Consider the following 25,783-nt stretch of genomic DNA (forward strand, 5'->3'; position numbering starts at 1 on the left):
GAGCCCCTGTCCTGTAAGCCAGCCGAGGGTCCGGGCGCTGGGGAAGGGTGTCCACTGGGGCCCGTGGAGGCTCTCCCCAACCTGGCTAGGGTTCGGAGGCTGGGCCCGGACCCAGGGCTTGTGCTCCGTCTCAGTGTCCCAGGGTGCTGGAGCCCCCATCCTGTAAGCCAGCCGAGGGTCTGTGCGCTGGGGAAAGGGTGTCCACCGGGGGCCAGGGATGCTCTCCCCGGCCTGGCTAGGGTTCTGAAGCTGGGACCGGGCCCGGGGCTCGTGCTCCGTCCGGCAGGCCCCGGGGTGCGGGAGCCCCCCGTCCTGCAAGCCAGCCGAGGGTCCGGGCGCTGGAGACAGGGGTCCACCGGGGCCCGGGGAGGCTCTCCCTGGCCTGGCTGCTTTCAGAAGCAGGGACCGGGCCGGTGAGCAGGGATGGCTGGTTTTATCTGCTACGCTGGCGGAGCGGAATTTTCTGCCCACCCCTAGCCTAGAGTCAGAACGCATGTGCAGCTCGGCGAAACTTGTTATAGTGGAGTAGGGAATAGCAGCCCCGCCCACACTCCACCAATATTTGTCATTGGCTTGTGTCATTCTTCCTAAATGTTGGCTTCTGATTCATAAAAAGGCTTGTTAATCCCTTCTTAGTACCGTCTTTTGTTCATTTGTAACCTCCCATGGCGACTGGCCCTTTTACTTCAGTTGTAACACGGTACCTGTTATTTAGTCTTTAAGCACTATGGGGCTGATTTACAAGCCTCTTGCGCCACCAGTGCGTCACTTTTAACATGGGGAAAAAATGACGCACAGGTGGCTTGTAAATAAGGCCCTATTTTCTTTATCGAATTTCTCTTTCTGTAAGCACGACATGTTTTGCTTTCATTCAGTCCGTGGTGCCTTCTTTACAACCCCGCCATCTCTCCCGTTGTCCGTGTCTTCCTTACCTCCCCCCCTCCCCCCCCCCCCACCCTCCGGTTGTTGTGCCTTCTTTACCACCGCTCTCCTTCTGGGTGTCAGTGCCTTTTTTACCCCCCCCCCGCCCTTCCTCCCATTGTCAGTGCCTTCTTTAACCCACTGCCCTCCCTCCCATTGTCCGTGCCTTGTTAACCTACCGCCCTCCCTCCTGTTGTCTGCACATTCTGTACTCCCCCACCATCCCTCCCGTTGTCCGTGCCTTCTTTACCCCCGTCCTCCCTCCCGTTGTCTGTGCATGCTTTACCACCCCCTGCCCATCCTCCCTCCCTCACGATGTCCGTGCCTTCTCCCCCCCCTCCTGTTGTCCGTGGTGCCACCTATTGGCTTTGGCAAGGTTTTCCTCCCTCCCGATGTCCGTGCCTTCTCCCCCCCCCTCCTATTGTCCGTGGTGCCACCTATTGGCTTTGGCAATGTTTTTAAAAATGTATATGCTATATAGGGGCGGGCGCATGTGTCTCGTTGCGCGTTGTTCACCCAACTCGTTTTAAAAAAAAATGTACATGATAAATTATGGCAGCCGCGTGCAACCAGATGCGCTGCTCACTCAACTCGAAAACAAGCATTGCAATGCAATAGGTCTCGAATTTACACAAGTTGGAGCTATTGGCATTGCAAATGTCAATGTCTTTTATATATGTTTTGGTTCTTAAAACATAAATAAAAGGCATTGTCATTTACAATGCCAATAGCTTAAACTCACGTAACTGTGAGACCTATTACACTGCAAATGCTTGTTTTTGTATCGGACGCGGCAAGGATCTGAACCCTGATCTCCAGCCATGTTAGGTATGCACTCCAGCAAAGAGCTACTGCTTCTCTTTTAAATACTTTAGCCTGTATCCATAACAGCAAAAGGTGTGAAAAGTGTGCACTCTTCATGCGATAAGATCTGATTTAATGTAACAGATGCAACACCTAGATACAGAAGCAACTCGTTGTGACCGAGAACAAACACATTCCCTCGCCTCGCACATTCTGTCACCCTGGAAACAGATGCCTAGAACCAAGGTTCGCCTGCCACTCTAGCTGGTGCGCTACCCCAAGTGGTAGAGGCACCACTATGTGCTACTGAAGAAACGCTAAACAACTTTCTAAATATAAAAGGACTTACTTTTGGTCCAGGCCACTTCCAGGCACTACTACAGACCTAACACCTGCATCAACTGCAACCAAAGCCTTGCAGAGGTTGGAGGAATAAATGCATAAAAACGCACTAGCCTGTGCCTTGCACTCAGCTGACCTGAAGAGAATGAGGGGAGTAACTGAGGAGGACTGTATCCTCCTGTTGCCCGGGAGGAGCATGTTGTAGTTTAATTCTAGTGGAAGTTGGGCTTTCAAGTTGCCAGTGGAGGGATAGCACCACATATGTAACGAGAGGCACAAGGAAGGGAACGAAGAGGTAATGTGATTTATTCATTCATTTTACTATGCAAAGCAATGCCTAACTAGGTAAACTAATACTATTTAATGACATCCGATTTAACAGTTGCATTGATGTAAAAATGCTGTTGTAACACAGCACAAAGTAAAAACATTAATGTCATGGAAGCATACCCCTTTCCACAATAGGATTGTCAACATGGAGGCCATGTCCTTGAAAAGGATCTTTCTCTTTTGTTTGATAATATAGTGGTGTTCTCTTTTTCCAGCTCTGGCATCAATAAAAAGCCTGGATCCGTTGCTTTAAATTTTAGGGTCCATCCGAAAAATTATGAAACTTTGCCCATCAATACCATATTGTCGTGTAGTTCCTATACACAGATGTTCTTCTGCCTTATCCACAGCCGATGCTGGGGCAGCCTCTTTGCTATCCAAGGCCTGAGTATTTGCTGAGGAGCCGGTATCCGTCCCTACAGGAGCTGAAGCATCATGTGGTGGCTCTAAGAATGCAGACATCAACATGGGTATACGCAGAGGACACAGCAGAACATGGACCGTTATCAAGTCCAGTAAAGTATCAACGTCTGCTGGTGCAACCAATGGAGTTGGAAGGTGCTTAACAGTCCAGAACCTATGGTCTTAAATAGGTGTACTATACCCGTCGTATCAGACATGTACCATTCCCGTGAAATGGAAAGGGCAGTTTGTTCATACTAGTGCCTGTATCTCAGCCCAGGACCTTGCAACCTGGAGATCATAAGTTTCTCGGGAGGAGGTTAATGGCACAGTTTGCTGTAAAAGCATGGCTTTCATTCGGCTCAGAGAACCACAAATAGGAAACATTGAACGAAGGCCATAACGGCGCCTGCCTGACTGTATGGCTCGGTGGAAACAATACTTGCATACAGCAGATAACCCTGGAGCTTTCAGAGCCAAGATATGCAATGGCCTGGAGCATGCCACAACAACCTTGATCATTCAGCATCAAGTAACTCCTATTTGAAAGCAACCTGAACGCTGGATTAATCACGGCGGCTGGGGAACCTTTCACAGAATAAGCTAGCAATTGAACCATTACAAGCCCGTGTAGCATGAAATCCTGGCACATGAGAGATCCACTTAAAGCGTTCTTGCAGTCGGTACCGCTAAGAAACACTTCCATGTCCCCATTCCTACATCGAAAACTGTAAGGTAATTCCAAGATTCCTTGATGAAATCCCTACCCATCGCTTCATATCTGCCCGCCTGTTGTTGTTCTAGGTAATACTGAAACTAGAAAGTTGTGACCGTAGTGTTATATGGCCATGGATTAACCATTCAGTGGATAGTGACTGCCACAGTAAAAGGTAATGTGTCAAATTTTGCAATACGCCGCTTTGTACATTTTGCTCCCCTTTTTTCCATGGTTATCTGCTTCTCAGTTGGATTGTATGCAGAAAATAGGGATGTACTGTTGATAAATCGCCAAGAAACATAACCAGCACGCAATGATTGCAGCGTCCAGCTTAATAACATAATACAACACAGTTGTGATTGTCTGTGTTGTAGTGTGGATAAGTCCTGTTCTAGTATATCTACAGCAGAAAATACAATGATGCCCACTGAATAAATCCTGGATGTTAATGTAGTCATACCATTGACAACTACAGCCAACGCCTTTTCTAGGCTAATTTTGTCTATTTCACAAGGTCTCTCCACAGCTTCTTGTTGAGGTATTTTCCACTTTTCATTATGGACAGCGTAACAGATGCGTTTCTGACATGACTTTAGGGGACCTAACAAAAACAAGCATTGGCATAGCCAATAGGTCTTGCCTTTGGGACCTTATAAGTGTTTAGCCATGCAACAGTTGCATAACTAAACACTTATAAGGTCCCAAAAACGAGACCTATTGGCTATGCCTAGCAGCTGTGAAAGTTATCGCGATCAAACATCAAAGCGGCCGCGAAAATGAAAGTAATTGCTGTAAAAGTGGCGCGCGCACCCGCGCACATGCACTGTAGCTCTAGGCCGGCCTGGTAGCACTTTTTGGAGCCCTCTCAATAAGTCTCGCCAGATCAGCGCATGCGCTGGGTCAGGCGAGACCTAAAAAATCCCTTTGATCCACCTCATCTGAGTAAGGATAAGTGCTGTTTCACCTTGGACAGTATTGAGGTTTTTAGCCAATCGAGGCACAACTTCTCTACACTGTATGATGTCACCACCCCGGATGCTCTCTTTGTACATAGCGTTGGTCCAGCCTATGGATACTAAACCATGCGGTTGTACCCTTGAATCTTGATTGACATCTGTTTGTGTCTGTGGGCCAAACTATCCATCCCTTCCAATTGAGGTCTGAAGTATTGTACGTCATGATGTCATCTATTGTATCCCCTCCACGTGATGTAAAATTGATGTGTGAAGGTGTGGGAATATGAGGTGTGTTCAAATCCTTGTTCTTGGCTAGTCCAAGACAGGAAGTCTGTTTCACAGTTTCATTCAGAAATATAATCTGTTGCGGAATGAGGCACACTCTAAAAAGTGTTTGTTCCCTGAATGTGCCATTCCTTAAAACACCAGACTGATTTTGTGTCTATAGTGTTCTTCCATAAGTCGAAACCCTGTTCAGACAGTTGGGAAATAAAAGATGCAGAATAAATCTGTTTGGTGTTAGTGAGCATATTTTTCTGTGCAGGCGTAGGTGCAAACTTATAGTAATATGCGGCTGGGTCAGAAGTGTTAAACCCTGAAAAATAAGAAAATGTCTGTGCAAACGTTTTCGAACTACCTTTTGGTGGTGTCGGGCAATGTTCCCATTGGTGGTATGTGAAGATATTTCGGGGGAAACTGGATTTGTGTGAAAAGTGATGACCATAATGATGGTAACAGACCATATTGTCGAAATAAGATGTGTCCTCTAACAATTCATTGCTTGAAAATGCAGCGGATTTTTCTAAATCAGACAACATTATTTACAGTTTCAAAGTCCCAATCATCAGAAAATGTACTGGAGGTAATGATATCATTTAGAGAACAAATGTGGTATTTTCAAAAAGTTCAGTGGGCCAAATACATCATAATCAACTTTGTCCCAAACTATACCATCAAGAATTGGAACAGCTGTAATGTTCATGAAAAACAAGTCTCTGTCACGATGAGATGATGATGTATGAGGTTTCAGAACCAAGTTCACATTTGATACTGCAGAGCGTTCTGGGAGATATTTTCCATTCATGAGTAAGCAAAACACAGTCACTAGGCCAATCCAGAACAGAAAAAACAATATTCCGGTTATGATCCAGAGCTGGAGCCAAGGTGAAACTAAGTAAGTCTTTTTCAGAAAAGTGTAAAAGGCACAAATTGGTTGCTTACGGGAAACTGGAGCTGGCATTGTCTCGAGGTCACTGGCATCAAGAGACAAGGTATTAAAATCGATGAAGTAGCTAGATGCAGTTCGATCTATTTTGGGTAACTCGGCAGGTTGTGTTGAACTGGCAGGTATCTCTTGTAGAAGCATATTGATGTAGACATCGGTGTTAGAACTTAAAGACCAAAATGAAAGGCAAATTTCAATTAGTCCTGTTTCCAGAGGAACGAGTTCCATTCCATCATTGGAAATTCCATCATTTAGTACTGGTGACTCTTCAAATGTTCTGAGTCTGTCTCTCTGAACTTCCTGTATGGTAGCGAGAGGAGCGTCGGCTACCCAGCAACCACGAGGCCTACTAATCAGTATTGGCCACAGTGTGGTTTGATCAGATCAATGGAGACGAATCTCTTTTCTTTTTTACCGGAAAGAGGCGGCAGCCAGGACAGGTACAGTCTCTCTGTATGATGGCCCAAATTCTTTCTTGTCCTCGATCTTTTCTCTGACCAGATCCCCGACTTTTGGGATCCATACAGGTCTTGCCATGACTGATTTGATTTCCCCAGTGGCGGTACAGTGGTACGTTTTACTTGCACGTTGCTTAGTAGTGCCTGGGATTCATTCAGATCCTGTAAAACAGCCAAACGTTTATTGATGTCAAATGGTTTTTCATCCGTCACTGTGCTTTCATAATCAAGATCAGGCACCCACATTCTCGTCCAAAATAGGACCTCGTAAGGAGTGTCACCCCCTAGAGTACTTCTTGGCATGTTATTGAGGGCTCGTTGGACCCCGTATAAGTGATTGTCCCAACTAGCACCGAGCCGAATACTCTTGCTGTTAAAGATTGCTTTAAGTCTCGGTTTTTCCTCTCCACGACCGAATTTCCCTTGGGATGGCACGGAGAGGAGTACCGCAATGCTACAACCAAACCCTCCATGGTTTCCTTGTAAGCCCTAGAGCTAAACGCGGGGCCACTATCAGAATGTAATGCGCCAACTGCGTATGTTTCTGTAAAGACTTGCAAATCTTTTATAACAGTTTGAGTGTCAGCCGAGCACGGAGGCCATACCCATAGGAGTCTAGAGCATGAATCCACTACCACCAAGATGTACTTGTAAGCCCCATCTGATTGTAGGGGCCACAGTGGTCCAAATAGACACACGCGAGTGGCCTGTCTGATAGTAGTAGTAGTGTCTGTGCTGGACGTGCCACGGTGGAAACCTTCATCTGCTGGCAGATGTTGCATTTTAAGACCAAATTCTTTGTCTGTTTTGTTAAACCAGGCCACCAATACCGTTGTTTCAGTAAAGAAACAGCATTAACTCCTGCGTGCGCAGAACCTAGACCCTCGTGTGCAGCTAATATTAAACCCAATCTGCGATCCATGTTTGGTATTACACTATCCTCCACTCCTGGAATCTGAGCATACGGAATGTTGTTTGCATCTAACTTGTAGGAGTACTTGAGTGCAAAACATTTCGGTAAGGCTGTGCTGTTTTTGAGTGAAGCAATGACAGCTACCATTATCTGTCCGTCAATTCTCATTTTTGAAAGAGTGATTGCAGCTACGGCAGCAGTTCGTACTGCCCCCTTTGCAGCTTCATCAGCCAATTAATTCCCTTTAACATGAACCCCTTCACGTTGATGACTCAGTGTGTGTATCACGTGAGCTCTTGGTAGTTTGTTTTTCAACTCCGCTACATGTTCCCAAAGCATTTATGCTTAATTGCGACACCTTTTGAGTCTTTGAACCCTTTTTGACCCTAGTAGTGAAGATATTCATTGTATAACTGGACACAATGTGGGGAATTCTTGATTCGTATTTGTTAGTGCCAGTAATAGGGCTTTTAGTTCTGCCAGCTGAGCCGTGCAGTCGCCTAGAGACTGTGTCTTCGTATCGCTGGCATGGAACTTACAATCCTACATATGACCCTTCACAATTGCACATGTGGTGCTGTATTGCTATTTACTTCCTTTGGCCAGCTGAGCAGGTGCGTATGTGTAAATAATATATTTATACTGATCTAGAGGCATTATTTTATTTGGTAGAGGATATTCTTGTTCATATTGCAGGAATGCTTGTGTCTTTAGATTAGGGTCATATCTGTATTCTACACCCGTTGTAGTGAGAAAATTAGCCCATTGTATCCATCTTGGATGTAAGGCTTTAGCATTAGGAACGCTTGCTCAGCTTGTGTACGCTTACTGTGACATTGAGCCGTCTCTCTGTCTTACTACACGTACCTGATTTTTCTGTAGAAGCAAAGCGCATTTCAGCGTTTGTGTACAAGTGTGATTTGTATGCTATGGGCACTGTTTCTCCTTCATTGAAAGTGGGTAAGTGTACCCAGATTGACCCGCTATACCACCGATCACCAGGTTGCAGACATTTACGCGCCTGCAAGTGTTTTGAAGCAATCAGTCGACAAAATTGCCGCTGGGAACGTAGCACTGAGAATGCTGTCAAATACCTTCTTTCAGGTGGTATATTTTGGCAAAAAAATCGATTTGAGATATCTTGTGTTTTGTATTTTTTCCGCACAATGTTATTCATTAATGTGGCACTATGTGCATTCTGTACTGCAAATGTCTTTGTGCATGTGTCCAGATGTCTGTAGTCTAAAACTAGACGGTATGAATCATCGTGTTTCATTACAGGAAACAAAGGATTGTTTATTGGAGAGGTGCAACTTTCAATTACACCCTGGTATTCAAGTTGATCCAATATCTCCCTGACCTGTTTTTTCGCTTCTTGTTTTTTGGGGTACAGTCTCTGTGGAGTTGGAGTAGTTTTTACTGGGATTACATGGTGTGGTGACTCGGCACCCCACCCAACATGGTTGCGATATAGTGCTGGAGCAAGGCTTACCGCCCACTCCTGCTCGTACATATGTTTTAAGTAAATTGGAACGAGTTCGGAAAAGGACTGCAAGTTTACCGTTTCTCCCTTTGGGCAATCCATAACAATCTCAGGCGGCCAATCTTTTTCAGCTAAAAGGTTCTCCCAAAAGAGACCTATAATTTTTTTGGGTTTGTCCCCCTCCATTTGGAATGTTATCTCATGTAACCTATGTGGGACACTTACCCCTGTATCAGGTGTTTCCACCGTGATATGTTCATTCAACTCCGCTGTCACCAGAAATTCCATCAGGTTCTGGAGAGCTATTGTTACTTTTGTTGCACTGTCTAGCATCGTCAGAGCCCATTCCCCGTTCAGAAGTTGAGTCCTCAGAATTCTGGGAATGTCTAACTTTAAGACCTGCTACTTTCTTCTTTTTAAACTGAGGTTTTGATTTAGGCTTTTCTTCTTTTTTGGAAGAAATAATCTCAAGGGCGTGGCGTGTCTCTGGACTTTGTACGCTCTTCTTGTCTGTGTTCTGACCATCCTTCTCTCAGAGTTTCTTGGTGAACCCTGAAAGGAACGAGAGGAACGTTTTTCAGTATCCGATACTGGTCATGTTTTTTAATGTTATCACTGTTAACAAGGTTGTACCTCCTTTCGGAGGGCTCCTGTTGAGGAGACCCACCCCTGGATTGTGATCTATGCTTTTGTTATCCCATTTCTTCTTGGAAGAATCAGGTGCTTGCTTGGAGTTATCCTTTTCAGGACTACCCATGAGTTGAAGTTTAGTTCCTGTGGTAAAGGAGTGAAATCCCTCTGGCATTGGTGTATAGCCACTGCTGCTGCCTCCCCTTTAATATTTGCTAATATTATAGCTGATACCTGGGCAAAATTACCTAATAATTTCAACCCTAAATTCAGAGCAGGTTCTGCTCCATGCTCAGTTGGTATGTGTCTTAATATGTCTGGTATTACTGTTAATGACGGGAGACCATAAGTTCTGGTATATATGGCAGCGGAAACTGTACCCCAAGTGGTACAATCCTTTATCTGGGGAGCTATCTCCATTGGCAAGCAGATTGTTAACATTCTGTGTGTTTCTTGAGGGCTTGTGTGAGAAATACTGACTCTAGCTGTGTTATTTTTTGAGCTATCCAGAATGGCATTTGCTCACGTTTAGAGGGCATTTTACCCATAATTGCTTGTAGCGTTTTGTGGTGTTATTTTAGTTGTAGATCCCTGAATTTGTCCTCTTGGTGTAGCTCATGTTGGCTGAAGTGTGAGTGTTCTCATCACAAACGGTGTCAGGTTTCTATAGTTTTATTATTTCTTTATGAAGTGGACGCAAGTCTGCCACTGGCATTGAGTCAATGTCTGGATGTGGTGTGTAAGCTGCTAGGACAGGCCAAGCGGACCTAGTCTTACTTTGTCTTTTGTGTGGGGGAGGGCACCTTTAAACCAGTTTATGTGCTCCTGGTAGGTGAGCGGAACTTCAATGTCCTCATACGGACAGTATTCATTTGGTGGATCATCTTCAGTGTAAGAATGAAATTATTTTGATTGTGCATCTGCTGGTGGGAATGTAACCCTTAAATAGTATACATATGTTCTATATGATTTGTGTGCCTCAATCACAAAAATTACTTTCCCACCCCTAGCTGAGACTCCGAAGTCTGCTAGTTTTAAAGTAAGGGCAGTGCTAACATTTTCTGAAATGTTAATTTCACCATCCTCTTCTTCCTCCCTAACTATAGCCTGTTGTGCTCGCACAGCTGAGTCTTCGTCAGCCATTGTTTTTGAAGAAGGAAACTGAGATAAGGTTTTATGCACAATAGGAACTGTTTGTCCTTCAAGCTTGATAAACCGTTAGCCAATACATAGGGTATGCCTACTCAGCTGTGGCGGATAGTTCCCTTCCCACTCCAGACGTCTCTGGAGAAATGTGAGTAGGGGTCTGAGGTAATGTTTGTGTGCTCGGTTCATGGGGATGTGCAGATTGGCGTCTTTTAAGTCTATTTTTGCAATAAAGTCCCCTTTTTGTAGTTGTGGGATTACTTCTTGTAGTGCTGACATCTTGAATTGCTGTGTGCAAATGAACTTTTTTATACATCTGAGATCTAAGATAGGTCTTAGCGTGAGATCTTGCTTTGGTACCAGGAAATTTGTTGAGCAGTTTCCCTTGTTGGTACCTTCTCTATTGCTTGTTTTTCTAGGAGTTCCATTATTTCCCTTCTTAGTTGAAAGAGTTCTGTTCTTTGGAACCTCTTCGTCCTTGGTGGGGGGTTCTTGGTTAGTTCTGTATAATCGCTGTGGCATACCACATTTAAAATCCAACTGTATGTAGTGATGTTTTCCCACTGAAGTGGGTAATGCGCTATTCCTCTTTAGAAGGTGCATCTCTGTTGCAGGGCTCCCATAGCCCTGCCCATCTCATTGTCCTTTATTTGTTATATGGATTCATCCACCTCACTTCCAAACATGGCGTCTCCCGTGGAGGGTTTGATTATGGAAGTTTGTACTTCCTGTTTGAAGCCTGAACTTCTGAGCCAGCATTTGTCTGCTGGACGTATCAGCTGTGTCTAGAGCCGATTACAGACAGGTGTGTTACCTAGGTTTCTTTCCTCCTGTATGATGGATTTTGTTCTTTTTATCTTCCTCTGGAAGCTAATTCATTAGTTCCTCAATGTTGTCCTATTGTTGGTGGCCATACCTAATGAGGAGGGCATTAGAGTTCACAATGCGCCATGGAGTTGTTGCCTCTTTATCCATCTTTCTCCCTACCATGTCCATTCTCTTCCTTTCCCTCTCTGGAGGTGGGCCAGTGGAGGAATGTGCATTGCTCCTCCTTCTTACTGTGGTAACAATGATGGAGTCTGCCACTGTGTTTCCTTGAATGTATTTGGGGTCCCTTGTGGAGGGTTTCTATTTTTTCACCACACTTGGGGTTACTCTGAAGATGGGGAGATCCTCTTTTTGGGTGTGGTGTATTCGTCCTACAAAGGTATGGTTTTGTCCTTCACGGCCACTCGTCCAGCAGCTGTCTTCGTCGATTTCGACATTCTTCCCTCGTCGGCTGCGGCTGAACCTCATTTTCCTCTACGCTTGGGCTGCCTTTTGCACCTTTTTTTTTAGGCCTAGGTATCCGACGGGTGAGAGGTTTGTTACCTTGTCCATTTCCTCTTATCTAAGTCCTTTTAGCAGCACGCCCCCTCTCGGCAGCCACTTCAAGTATCTCGCCGTGCAACCTTCCGTGCGCGGTCACTCTCTGTTCGTCTTCATCGCTTGAGAGGCCCAAGTCCCTCAGCAACACCTGTTGTTACTGACCAGCAAGCATGGCTGCGTGATGGTCCTCCCTCTGCTTTCGACAGGCTTTGAGAGTCTTCGACACAAATACCGTGCAGGCCTTATCCTTGTGATCTCTCGCCAGGCAGAGGTTACAGGCGTCGTGTGGATTATGTTGTGAAAATTTGTGGTGGCAATTAATGCAAAATTAGGTATTTTCCATGGCCCCTACCGTGCCTAATTTCGGTCCATCTGCATCGTTGTAGCTCTGTAGGAATCCCCTGATGGGGAAAGGAGTCCGGAGGTCTCACTCCTTCTCTGGTGTCTTCTCAATCGATTAACGTTGGTTTTTCTCTTAAATTCCCAGCTTTTTTCGGGGATTTTGCCAAAACCTTGGTGTCTCTCTCCTTGCTTTCAGACCAAACAGCAGAAAAAGGAATCTGAAGATGGCTACCAAGCAAAGGAACTTCCAGAGTGCCATCTGAAATCACACAAGGGATAGACCTTGAACCAAATTGTGGTCGAGAGAAACACAGACAAATACGGACCCAACCACTAGATGGCAGAATAATACACAGAATGTGAATCCAGAAAAGGAATCACGCTACAAAACATGTAATAGAAGTTGAATGATTAATCCAGGCTCAAAGCATCTACCAGAGACTACGGAGAAGAGAGCGAGAAAAAGCAGAAAAAGGGGCCCTTTTAGTCATAGACATCACAAAAAATTCAACATGGATGTGCCCTACAGGAGTCAAATCCCATTCACCTCGCTTTACTGGGACCATCATTCGTGATCTACTGACAGCCTTCTTCAGTGATTAGCCTCCACATTTTGACTCCTCACCAGATAAGCTGCTGATTACTCAATTCTATTATAAGTTCAGCATGCTGAAAGACAAATGATCTCCTCTCATAGCACTGCCTTGCTTGTTCACATAAAACATTGCAGTGGTACCATTGTTTGTCTTAGATTATATATGAATCCACCTCCGGTGCCAGTTCTGTACCTGGTGGAGGAACAAACCTTGAATTAACTTGCTAGAGGAACATTCCATGAATCTTAGACTTGCTAGTCGTGGCAGTACAGCCTCTGCAATTAGTGCCAAAAATTGGTGCTCCCTGCACACCCATTGTTTGATGGTTATTGGGGGCTGTCCATGGCCGCCTACTGCTACTAACCGAGGAGACCAGACAACCTTCCACAAATGAGCCCTTTAACTGCGATCCTTAGAAAGCAAAGTAAATACTTTTAACATATGCAGATGACCTTACCCTGAATCTGACCTGAGAGGGCCTTCAGTGACACCCACATGCATGTCGAGAAAAACACTGATGAATCAATAATGTTAACAACACATGTTTAAGGCACAACCAAAGGAGCAGGAATAGATTCCACGAGAATGTACATCAGATGCATTTGTAGCTATTTTTTCAAAATGTACACCATGTTATAGATGGCATATAGGTGTTGGAGGCAGGAACGTAATAAGTAATGTAATGTAATCTGGAAAATAATGAGGGTTCCCTGCTTTGATGCATGTCACAGAATTCGTAGGAACCATGAAGTCAAGGATTTTAATATGCTGCTTTTTTGCAAAAGTTACAAATCATTATTGAAGAAACAGTTAATACCTGTGAGGGGGGGGTCATCCTTGAATATTGTGTGTTTTTGGGGTGTCACCGGTCTCTTCTTAGTATGGGGTGATTAAAATGTACTCATTAGGAGCAATTGTGGTCATACCAAAATCTTAGGCTTATACACCAGCACCGACTGAGAAGTTCTGCAGAACTTACCAAGATGTAAACAGAAGAGATAGCAAACTATATGTGCAAACCATTCAACAACAGAGTTGAGATGAATTGTACAATTTGAGGATATAGTGAAATAACTTTGTAGAATTCCTCCAGTAAAAGGAAAACTGCCTTAGAGGTGTAGTCAACAGTGATTTGTGTATTATATTATTTAAAGGGAATAGATTTAATATTTTGAAATTATGTACTAGTTTTGCAATTGTTGCATCTTCAAGCAACATAAAATAATGATTATGTTTAGACAGTTCATTGGATACTTCAGCTTTATATAAGAAACCTCACTCATTCACTGTTGGATAAAAACAAAGACTTATTTTACTTTCATAATTCAACAAATAGGAAGAAAAACAGGAATGCATTTGAAAACTTGGAATCAAGTCTAGGTCAATAAGAACAAAGCAGTCGCATTCAGGATTTTAGTTTAGGATCATTGAACAGTAATGATGGGAGGAAGGTCGTGCAAACACCCTGACAATCATTAAAAAGAACTCTGGTTTGGACAATTAAAGAAAAAAATGCAATTTTGTATCGTTCATTTACAAAACAAGGCAATATTTATAGTCCTTGAATTAAAAAGGGCTGACAATCACAGCAAAAAAATCTGAACAAACATCATATTGGCAGAATTTTAAGACCATGGTAATAAAAACGGACAACAAAGTTGTCATCAAAAGAATTTCAATAGTGTGTTCAAACCAATAGAAAATATTCAAACAGCTCTCTTTTATTGCTAAATATATTTTATTTGGCAAGGCTGCCTGGTAAAAGATACAGCATTCATATTTCGGCATAGCCCCATTTTTAAAGGAGACCAGTGTGTGGTGAATTAAGGCAGAAGTAGACAGCAGTGGTACCAACATGTACAGACATGTTGTTAAGATATTAAAAAACCCGTTTCCGTTTAAAGTGGTCTGCATAGTTCTCTCCCCCATCCGGAGACTGTTGGTCAGCAAATCCAACTGGAAAAGATTCAGGAGTAGGTAGGAGATATGAAGAGCTTCTCTTTTCATTTCTTACAGTTGTCTAATTTGGAAAGAAAATAGAACACAAAAAAATAAATCAACAATTATGGCTAAGAAAAATTACTTTATAGAAAAGAAAAGAAAACAAACAAAGTTTCATTGTCTTAATAGCGAGACATAGCATAGCCGTTATTACTTAATTCCAACAGGAAAAGTAAGAGAACCATCTTTAAGGAAAATGTTACTTACCAGTAGACATCTGTTCTTGGCATGTAGATCTGTAGATTAACATGCTGTGCATAGGTCGCCATCTAGTTTTGGGTCCAGATATTTGCAGTTTGTTTTTCTTCGAAGAAGTCTTTCCAGTCATGAGGCCGGTGACTCTTCCTTTCAGTGATAGTGGGCATGGGCATCGACTCAATTGTTAGATTGTTTGCCGTCATTGCGTGAGAATGGAGTTAGTAGTGTACAAAGAGATGACCATGCGTGTGTATTTGATAAGTATTGAATTAAATGATTGTAACCGCAACAGGTTTAGGGTACCCGGGGAGGCGGGTGGGCACATGTGACTCTACAGCTCTACATGCCAAGAACAGATGTCTACTGGTAAGTAACATTTTCCGTTCGAGGCATATGAGCTGTAGATCACATGCTGTGTATAGACTATACAGCAGTTTGCTACTAAAGCGTTGGTTAACCTGTAGCTGTTGCAGTTGTCTGAAATAATGTTTTGAGTACTGCTTGGCCTACACTAGCCTGTTGTATGGCTAGCACATCTATACAATAGTGTTTAGTAAATGTGTGTGGAGTAGACCATGTTGCAGCTTTGCAGGTATCTGCAATTGGAATGTTGCCTAAAAAGGCCATAGTAGCCCCTAATTTGCGTGTGGAAGGAGCTCTAGGGGGTGTAGGTGAAGTCCTTTTTGCTTTAGCATAAGTTTGGATGCATTTTACGATCCATCTTGCAATGCCAGACTTATAAATTGGATTGCCTTTATTCGGTGGTGTAAAACAACAAAGAGTTGCTTGGTTTTACGAAATGGTTTTGTTCTTTTAATATAATAAAGTAATGCTCCTTTTACGTCTAAAGTGTGAAGAGCCCTTTCTGCCACTGAATATGGTTGCAGGGAGAATACAAGTAACTCAACAGATTGGTTCAAGTGAAAGGCAGAGACTACCTTTGGCAGAAATTTTGGGTTGGTACGAAGAACCATTTGTCATTGTGTAAGCGAAAAAACTGTTCTTTGATTGTGAATGCCTGTAGCTCACCAACTCTCCTTAGCGATGTATTGGCTACGAGAAAAGCAACTTTCCAAGTGAGAAAGTGCAGCTCACATTTGTGTAAAGGTTCAAACAGTGGACCCACTAGTCAGGTAAGGACAATATTTAAGTTCCACGCTGGTGCTGGTGGACTCACTCTTTTTAGTCCTTCCATAAATGCCTTAACTGGGACTCTGAAAAGTGAGAGCTGCTGTCTGTTCTGCAGATATGCAGCCATGGCAGCTAGATGTAGCCCTATAGATGTATACTCTAAATTTGAGCGTTGTAAATGCAGTAAGTAACATATGATGTTTTGTACTGAAACATCAAGTGGGTCAATGTGGTTGTTATTGTAGTATATAACAAATCTTTTCCATTTGGCTGCATAGCAAGCCATAGTGGTAGGTCTCCTTGCTTCTTTAATGATGTTCATATAGTCTGGTGGGAGGTTAAGATGAACATATAAAGCTTGCAGGACTTTATATGGCAGCTTTCGAGGATCAATACATCTACGCCCCCTGGAGCATCTGGAATAACAACATCAAGTTATGGCGGGGTTATATTGATGATGTCCTGATCGGGAGAGAAACAGACAACCCATTGACGGGGGCGTGGCCAAGCCAGCCACGATGGCGGTCATGCAGTGCTGAGGCTCCGTGACCGGGCGCCAATCCATAGCGTCTCGGAGCGTTGCAACGGGTGCCTGCCGACCCACGGACCACCGGAAGGCACCTACGAGGCAGAGCAGTTCCGATGGACGCCCGAACGCGCCAGGAACAGTAGTGCCGGGGCTTATCCCGGACAGAGCCGCTGGTGCCGCAACCCGCGATCCAAGATGGCGCCGGGGCTGCCCGGATAGAGTAGGACGACGGAACGGGGTGGAACACTGTGGACGGCGGCGCACGGCGCTCCCCTCATGCGGAGATCCGGCCGGGAGCAGCCCATGGTAACCCTGCGGATGTCGGAGCGGAGCGCTCTGGAGTAGCAGATCATCACCACACAGAGCGCTCCCGGACGACCCGTCCGCCATCCCCTCAAAGCGGACCACCTGAACACACCATGAGGCCCCGGAGGGCCAGAGAGGTCGGGGGGATCGACGCGACGAGCCACACCGGCACAGAGCGGCGACGGGCCCGGCGGGGAGCCCCGGCCGCCGAATGTGATCTCCCACCCCCACCATTGGACACAGGGCAGCTACTCGCACGGGTGGTAGGCGATTGGGGGCGCTGGGCAGGGTGTTACAGCGATCTGCCATCGGGGCCCCGGCACCCTATCAGCGGAGGGAGCCCCAGGATATCAGCTCGAGCCGCCGACCTCCGACTCCGCTCTTTTGTGGTCCTTCATCACCGTACCCCTCCTCCTTCCACCGACCCCTGACGCCGCGGCAAGCCCCCGCGGCCTGACCAGCGACACCGGCCTTTACCGCCCCAGGAGGAGACAGGATGGGGAAATCAAGACCCGCGCCTCACCAGGCGGTCCCGGAGACAGCCCCGGAGAACATGCCAAAAACCTCGACCTGGTCTCCCAGCACGGCGTCCTCCACTGACCTCTCAATCTCAGACAAGCTGGACAAGGTCCTGGCCGCCATTGAACTGTCCCGTCTGTCCATGGAGGAACGGCTTGGTACCCTAGCGAAGGATGTCAATCTTCTCCGCGATGACCACCGGAAACTGGCTGACCGGGTGCACACGGAGGAACGGACGATGGCGGAAAAACAGCCAACACTAAAGAACATCAGGCGACACTCCAGGGGGTCCTCACCCGTCTGACCGCGGTGGAGGAGCGCGCCACCGACTTGGAAGGTCGCTCGAGACGCTGTAATATCAGAGTACTGGGGCTTCCAGAGGGCATCGAGGGAGGCACTCCCATAGAATACATGGACACATGGCTGAAATCCTTTACCCCGTCCTCGGACCGGACAGCGTTCTTTTCCATCGAGCGGGCTCACCGAGTGCCGGCCCAGAGGCCCCCGCCCGGCGCCCCGCCCACTTCTGGCAAAATTCCTCCACTTCCGAGATCGAGATGCGGTGCTCCGGGCGGCGAGATTGGCGGCGCCACTACGGGTAGAAAACCACCAAATAATGATCTTTCCGGACTATGCCCGTGCAGTGCAACAGCAGAGATCCTCCTTCCTGGACGTAAAGCGGAGACTGCGAGACAATAAGATTCAATACGCCTTACTGTTCCCCGCCCGTCTCAAGATCATCAATAACGGGTCCTCCCTCTTTTTCACATCCGTAGAAGCGGCACAGGACTGGGCAGATCAACACTGTTCACGGGCACCCAACGCTCATCCCCAAAGGGGCTCACCTGTCAAGACCTTCCGCACCCGGAAACGCCCCAAGAAGCTTCACCACATCGAATCCAGGGCTACAAGCAGCTCTCACGACTCACCCGACCTCGAGCAGATTATGCGCGAAAGACGCGGAGCTCTGCAAGCAGCAATTGATCTGCGCACTACACCGCCCTTGGAGCTCATTGATCGACCCCCGCACCTGTTCTCGTCAGAAGGCGAAAATGACAGTGATGGCACCGCATCAGGGATGGACCTGGCGGTGCTCCCCCATGCCACCCCGCAAACTGCAGATGGGCTGCTGGACGGACTGACCTCTCCTGCCTTACCCTGAGGCAACTCAGGCATATGGACTGCCGCACTGTATCCTTGCATGTATGTCGGCCTGATGCTCATGATCTCAAACACAGAGACTGACACCCTGCACGCGACGCGCATTGCTCCTTCTACATGCCCACTCAACGTGTGGCTTCGCGCATGCATACCGTCAACCCCCTTCATATAGAGCAGTTATCCCCCCTCGTGTTACGGGAGGAAGTTTGGACGCACCGTTTCCTAAACGATGAGTCCTCTGTATTGGGACAGTTTCCCGCACCCCCACATGTTATCAATTCCCCAGTTCACACTTGTTCCACCCTGCCATGGGGCTCCATATGACAGACTCTCCGTTCGGACGGGCTTCCCACCTGCCTACTCCCCACAGGCGCGGCGCTTCCCTGGGAGACTGCGAAATGATTCACCTGGCGGGCACCTCACCTGGCTCGCACACAGACACAAATACCCATGGCGCAGCTGACGAACACCAGACATAAACATACTCACGCTCAACACCCGCGGTTTACACACCCCACGCAAGCGCTACGCGATATACGCTTACGCGAAGCGACAGAAGGCATCCATTCTCTGTCTACGGGAAACCCACCTTAACTCGACTGAAGTGGGCAAACTGCGAGTAAAATGGCGCGGACTTATCTGTGCCACGACCTACTCCTCGTTCGCCAGAGGGCACTGATATGGATTCGCCCAGGGATCCCATTCCGGGAACTCAGACGGGTGGTGGACAGAAGGCAGGTTTGCCTTGTTGGAGGGACTCTTGGATGGCAGGGGGGTCCTTCTGGGAAGTATATATGCCCCGAACGTAGATCAGGATAAATTCTGGGACCGACTTACGGACTCCCTTGCCCAATTCACCCATGTTCCCTGGATCTTAGGCGGGGACTATAACTGTGTCCTGGACCCGAGACTGGACCGCTCACACCCCCCACTCCCGCACTCCCCCACCCACAGACAAATTGAACGCTTTAAAACATGGGTAGCGCACTGGTCGCTCACGGACGCATGGAGACTTCACCACCCTCAGGCCCGCATTTACTCTTTCCATTCCATCCCACACAACCTACGAGTTCGGCTCGATCGCTTTCTATGCTCCGCAACGCTTCTCCCGCACGTAGGCCACTCAGACTATCTTGGCAGGACTGTTTCCGATCATGATGCACACCTTCTAGGCCTCCAATGGAGACCCCCGCACCTCCCTATCCCCACATGGCGACTCCCACAGGAATGCCTCACAGACCAGGTCTTCAAACACGAACATCAACAAAGCATTTCAGACTACTTTACCCATAACACGGGGACTGCATCGTCGGCCCTGGTCGAGTGGGACGGTTTTAAGGTGGTAGCCCGTGGGGAATGTATTAAACAGCGGGTCGGAATGAGACACACGTTAGAACAAGCCCTAAAGGTGGCAGAACAGCAACTGGCCACGGCTACCAAAGCCGCAGACCAATCGGTAGCGGCTGCGACTCAAGTCGCCCAAGCCAAATCGGCATACCAAGCAGCGTGCATCGATCTAAGACGTCACAACTTCCGGGCTTACGCTACCCGCATGCACCAGGACCGTGATAAAACGGGTACACTCCTGGCATGGCTTGCCAAACAAGACACTGAGGTCCGGCCCATTACTGCAGTTATAAATCCCCAGGGCTCCCTGGTGCAATCCCAAGACGAGATCCTTCAGGGATTTTACCAACACTACTCAGCGGTCTACACTGCCCCCTCATCTCTCGACCCAGGGGCCATCGACCACATCCTGGACCCTTTGCCCCTCCCCCAGATTTCCACTGAGGACAAGACGGGTCTAGACGCGAAGATACAAGCCACGGAGATCACTAGCGCTGTACGGGCCCTGGCCCGTGGCAAGGCCCCAGGCCCGGATGGGTTTCCGCTCGAATACTACTCCACCTTCGCCTCTGTGTTGACTCCCCGCTTCCTCGCGGTGCTGGACTCGGCACTCAGGATTGGTGAACTACCCGGCCCCATGAGAGCATCGGTGATAGTGACGTTTCCGAAGCACGACCGGGATCCCCAATTCCTCGCCTCTTATCGCCCCATTACACTACTAACAGCCGACTGTAAAATCCTGGGGAAAATCTTAGCGGATAGATACTCACAAATTATACGCTCATTGATACATCCGGACCAATGTGGTTTTGTCCCGGGGAGGAATACTTCTCACAATATCCGGCGCCTCTTTCACATCCAGGATCAGTTAGGGGGTCGATTCCCTCGGGCGGCGTGTCTAATTTTGGACCTTGAGAAGGCGTTTGATACCCTCACATGGCAGTTCCTTTTTGCCATCCTTGGTCGGACGGAACTGGGTCCCACGCTTATCGCCTACACGCGCCTGTTATATACTAACCTTACGTCTCGGGTTCGTCTCGGTCGCTACATCTCCCCGGAATTTGCAATACATAGGGGCACACGACAAGGATGCCCCCTCTCGCCCTTATTATTCGCGCTCGCGGTGGAACCCTTGGCTATCCGACTCCGTAGGGACGGGCACGACTGGGGCATTCCACTAGCAGACGTCACACACTGCGTGTCCCTATACGCCGACGACCTCCTCATATACGTACGAGACGTGACCGCGGATCTCACTATATTGGAGGCCGCCCTAGCGGAGTTCACGGAGGCCTCGGGCTTGAAAGTGAATTGGGACAAATCGATGGTGTACCCCCTACATTCAGGCGTCTCTCCTCAGGACGTACGGCTCGGTGGCCGAAAACTACACTGGGCGGCGGAAGGTCCCCGATACCTCGGGATTAGGTTATACCATTCCCCAGCTGACATCTACGAGGGTAACCACCGCAGGGCACTCGCAGGGATACGATCCTCCATCGGGTTCTGGCGGAGCCTCCCATTGGCCCCGATAGGCCGGGTTGCCCTAGCAAAGATGATCCTGGTCCCGCGGCTTTTATACCATTTCACCAACCTCCCAGTAATCCCACCCCGCTCCTTCTTCACGGACTTAGACATGCTCCTCAGATCTCTTATATGGGGTAAGGGACGGCACAGGATCGCGCTAGCCAAACTGAAATTACCCACAACGCAGGGGGGGCTGGGTGCACCATCATTCGACGCCTACTTCTGGCATCGCAGCTCCAGTGGCTCTCCTGTTGGACGGCAGACAGATGCACACTTGAAACATGTACCGCCACGGGTCGCATACCCATACCGGAGTTACACCGCCTACTCCTGCCGGGGTCTCGCCCCACGCGGACATACCCCCTACAGGTTCACATAGCCCGGAAGTGCGTACAGCGTATACACCGCATGGCGCCCGATCGCCCTCCATACACACCTTTGCTGCCGCTGGTCGGTTGGCCCAGACATGGAGGGTTCTTTACCTCCGCCATGCTACGGGAATGGACGGCGAGGGCTGTCACCGAGGCAGAAGCACTGTTCGACGAAGGGCAGCTTCGGTTGTACCGGCAACTCATGGTCGTGTATGACCTACCTCCAGGCCAATTCTTGCGCCATCGCCAACTTCTCAGCCACTACCGGCCATACTCCGACCTCACTTTGGGGGAACCCCCCACACACCCGGTTCTCCACACAATATTACGAATGGGACCGGGGCGCCACCACACCACATGGTTATATAAGTCAATCAGGGAACTGACACCCCCGCTATTGGGACCTCTGCGGACCCTCTGGGAGGAGGAAGCAGGGCGACCTTTCCATGATAGTGAATGGGAGAGAGCGATAGAATTCCCAAAAAAAGTGTCCAGGAACGCCCGGTTCAAGAACATACAGTTTCACTTCCTACACAGGGCCTACCTAACGCCAGCACGACTTCAACGCTTTTACCCCGACACGACCTTCCTCTGCCCTCGTTGTCCAGCGGGGGACGCAGACTTTCACCACATGTTCTGGACGTGTCCGGGCATTCAGACCTATTGGTCATCTATCCACTCGACACTCAGGGAGCTTACCGGGTTGACCCACCTGACCACCTGGGAGGGCTGCGCATTGGGCATACTGGGACGGAGAAAACGACATAAAATATCAATGCGCTTCGTATCCCTGGCCCACTTGTTGGCCAAACGCTGTATAGCCATGCACTGGCGCGCCACATCAGGCCCCCCATTGGCGGCATGGGTGGGGGCGGTTCTTAAATGGGCGGCTGCAGAGGAGGAGGCAATCCGTGCGGAAGAAGCCAAAGGTATCCGCGAAGTCCCAATTTCTCTAGAGTGGGCGCTTCTATTGTACCAATTCAGACAATCCCAGACCCCGGAAGACACAGTCACTGCCATCCAGACCCCCAACGCGGTACAGCCATCTGCTCTGCAGGCTCCCGAGACAACGGATTCTCCACCACGACCCCCTGTACCACTACCGGACCAGCCGGGTCCGTCTTCGTCCTTTTCTCACATCCAACGGCCCCCCACACTAATCCACACACCCGCCTCCCCCTAGGCGAGCAGCAGCTGCACTATCGAGTAGGCACTAATGGATCCATCGCGTATGCCCCCCCAAACACTATAAACCCCATGGCGCACCCCAGTTCAGTTTCCCCCCAGTTTCTTTTACTGGCAATGCTCTGCTATAACACAGACCACATCCTCACTGCACAAGACATTGATGTACTCCCTATTGTGCTGAAGGTCTACTCCGCTACTTATGAACCACATTTACTTATACGGCACATGTTGTATGTACGTTTACATCTTAAAAATGCCAATAAAAAGAATTTTCAAAAAAAAAAAAAAAAAAAAAAACAGACAACCCATTGACAAATTTCTGGAGTGGCTGAACAGCCGCAACCCCTTGCTCCGATTTACATCTACCATTACTAAGGAGAACCTCCCTTTCCTGGACCTCACCATCTTTCCAAAAGAGGGAGGCCTAAAAACAAGAATGTTTCATAAACCTACAGACCGGAATAGTCTCCTGTCATTTGAGAGTTTTCATCCAAAGTCACTCAGAGAGAACCTGCCTGTGGGCCAATTTTTGCGCCTCCGCCGTAACTGTTCCAACACAGAGGACTTTAGATCAGAAGCCAGCACAGTCTACTGCGACGGAAGTACCCACGACGGTCCATTAGTAGGGCCTGTAAGAGAGCGAGCAACTGACACTGAGAAACACTTCTGGAACATGTGGAAAAACCACCCACAAACAGAATATGTGTAACCACATTTGACAGCCTACAGCAAGATCCAGAAGATCATCCTGCAAAACTGGAGAATTCTCAACTCCAATGGCCTACAGCTGGAGAAACCCCTGTTCTCTTTTAAAAGGGGACAGAACATTAAAGATATGCCGGTCCACACTAGACCGAGAGTGCCGTCCACGAGAGCAGGAGCAGCGGGCGCAAGTGGGCTAACATGGACCTTCCCCCGGTGACGGGATGTACCCGCTGTGAGACATGCGATGTGTGCACCTTACTGATAACACCGAAACAATGGACGTCGGCCTCACCCACCCTTGGGAACAGCGGAGGCACACTAATTGCAACTCCTCAAACGTCGTTTACATGTTGAGATGCCCCTGTGACCTGTTTTACATCGGGATAACCACGATGAGAGTATGTTTGAGAGATGGAGGGCTGCAGATTCGATTTCGTCAGATTGACTGTTGAGCCCAGACTATGTAACAGGTGTACAGTAATCTGTATGTGCTGGAGACACATTTGTTGAGAGCTGACTTTGATGAGCCAGTCGTCAATATACGGGAAGACATGTATGTCTTGTCTCCTGAGATGAGCTGCGACTACTGACAGACATTTGGTGAAGACTCTGGGAGCAGTGGTGACTCCGAAAGGAAGCACTTTGAACTGGTAGTGATGGCCTGTTACTGCAAACCTTAGATATGTGCAATGAGCAGTACGGATTGGGATATGAAAGTATGCGTCCTTTAAGTCCAGAGTGCACATAAAGTCGTCTTGTTGCAGTAATGGAAGCACTTGTTGTAGAGTGACCATATGGAAGTGGTCGGAATGAATGTACAGATTTAAGTCTCTGAGGTCCAAAATGGGTCTGAGTGATCCGTCCTTTTTGGGAATTAAAAAATAAAGGGAATAGACGCCTGTGCCGATATTTTAATGGGACTGACTCTATTGCTCCTTTTTAGGTCTCGCCTGACCCAGCGCATGCGCTGGTCTGGCGAGACTTATTGAGAGGGCTCCAAAAAGTGCTACCAGGCCAGCGTAGAGCTACAGTGCATGTACGCGGGAGCGCGCGCGCTGCGTTTTACCGCAATTACCTTCACTTTCGCGGCCGCAAGGCCGCTTTGATGTTGATCGCAATCGCAATCACTTTCACTTTCGAGGCCGCAAGGCCGCTTGGCATAGCCAATAGGTCTCGATTTTGGGACCTTATAAGTATTTAGTTACGCAACTGTTGCATGGCTAAACACTTATAAGGTCCCAAAGGCGAGACCTATTGGCTATGCCAATGCTTGCTCTAGAAGAGATTGAAACTCTTTCTTCAATAGGTGAAGGTGTTCTGGAGACATTTTGTGTGTTCTTGGTGGAATGTTTGGAGGGTTGTTGGTAAGCTCTAGGCAGTAAGCAGATTGGATAATTTGTAATACCCATTTGTCTGAGATGATGGTATTCCAGACTGGGAGATATTGAGTTAGACGTCCCCCGACAGGAGTGGAATGATTTGGGGTTGTCGTCAAGAAGTCACTGTTTGGTATTTGCGGGGAAAGTGCGTGTTGAGTTGCCTCTACCTCTTACCGTTTCATTGTTTCCTCTAAATACACCTCTGAAATAGGCCCTTGATGAGGGTGATTGACTGTTGCCCTTGTAAGAGGAAGAGAGTTTTTCGGTTGAAATACTATTGGAGCCTGCTCCATAATAGGAGGGACGAAAGGAACTCCGACCTGAAGATGCTTGCAAGGCTCCTATAGACGTTGCGACTTCAGTATCTTTTTTCATCTTTTCCAGCGAGGTGTCAACTGCTGGAGCACAGAGGTGTTCCTTATTGAACGGTTGGTTAAGAATAGACGCTTGCACCTCAGGCTTGAAACCTGAAGCTCTCCTCCAAACATGTCTGCGAAGAATTACACTGGTGTTTACTGCTCTGGGTGCTGTGTCTAAGGTGCATCTAATTGAAGTAATAGTAATGAGCTTACCTTCTTGACTAAGATTAGCCTCAGATTTGTGTTCATCAGGTAAAAATTGCATAAGCTTTTCTAGCACGTCATAGTGAGGTCTATCGTAACAAGCTAATAAGGCTTGAGTATTAGCAATGCGCCATAGATTGGCTGCTTGAGGCGCCACTCTTTTGCCTGAGGCATCAATTAACCTAGACTCCTTAGCAGGAGGAGGGGCTTCAGCTGTGGTCTGTGAG

The 25,783-nt window shown here is 47.7% G+C and overlaps 1 protein-coding gene across 4 annotated transcripts in view; it reads right to left on the minus strand.

Annotated features, from left to right (window-relative positions):
- Nucleotides 1-14,353: 14,353 nt before the first annotated feature.
- Nucleotides 14,354-25,783, minus strand: part of RAVER2 (ribonucleoprotein, PTB binding 2) — a 418,859-nt gene continuing 407,429 nt past the window's right edge. For all 4 annotated transcript variants that reach the window (XM_085602376.1, XM_085602379.1, XM_085602377.1 and 1 more), the window contains exon 15: nucleotides 14,354-14,654. In XM_085602376.1, coding sequence (XP_085458502.1) covers nucleotides 14,514-14,654 — 141 coding nt within the window. In that variant the 3' untranslated portion in view covers nucleotides 14,354-14,513. The remainder of the gene's footprint in view (nucleotides 14,655-25,783) is intronic.

This window comes from Triturus cristatus, chromosome 4_2, assembly GCF_964204655.1.
Source record: "Triturus cristatus chromosome 4_2, aTriCri1.1, whole genome shotgun sequence".
Lineage (NCBI taxonomy): Eukaryota > Metazoa > Chordata > Amphibia > Caudata > Salamandridae > Triturus > Triturus cristatus.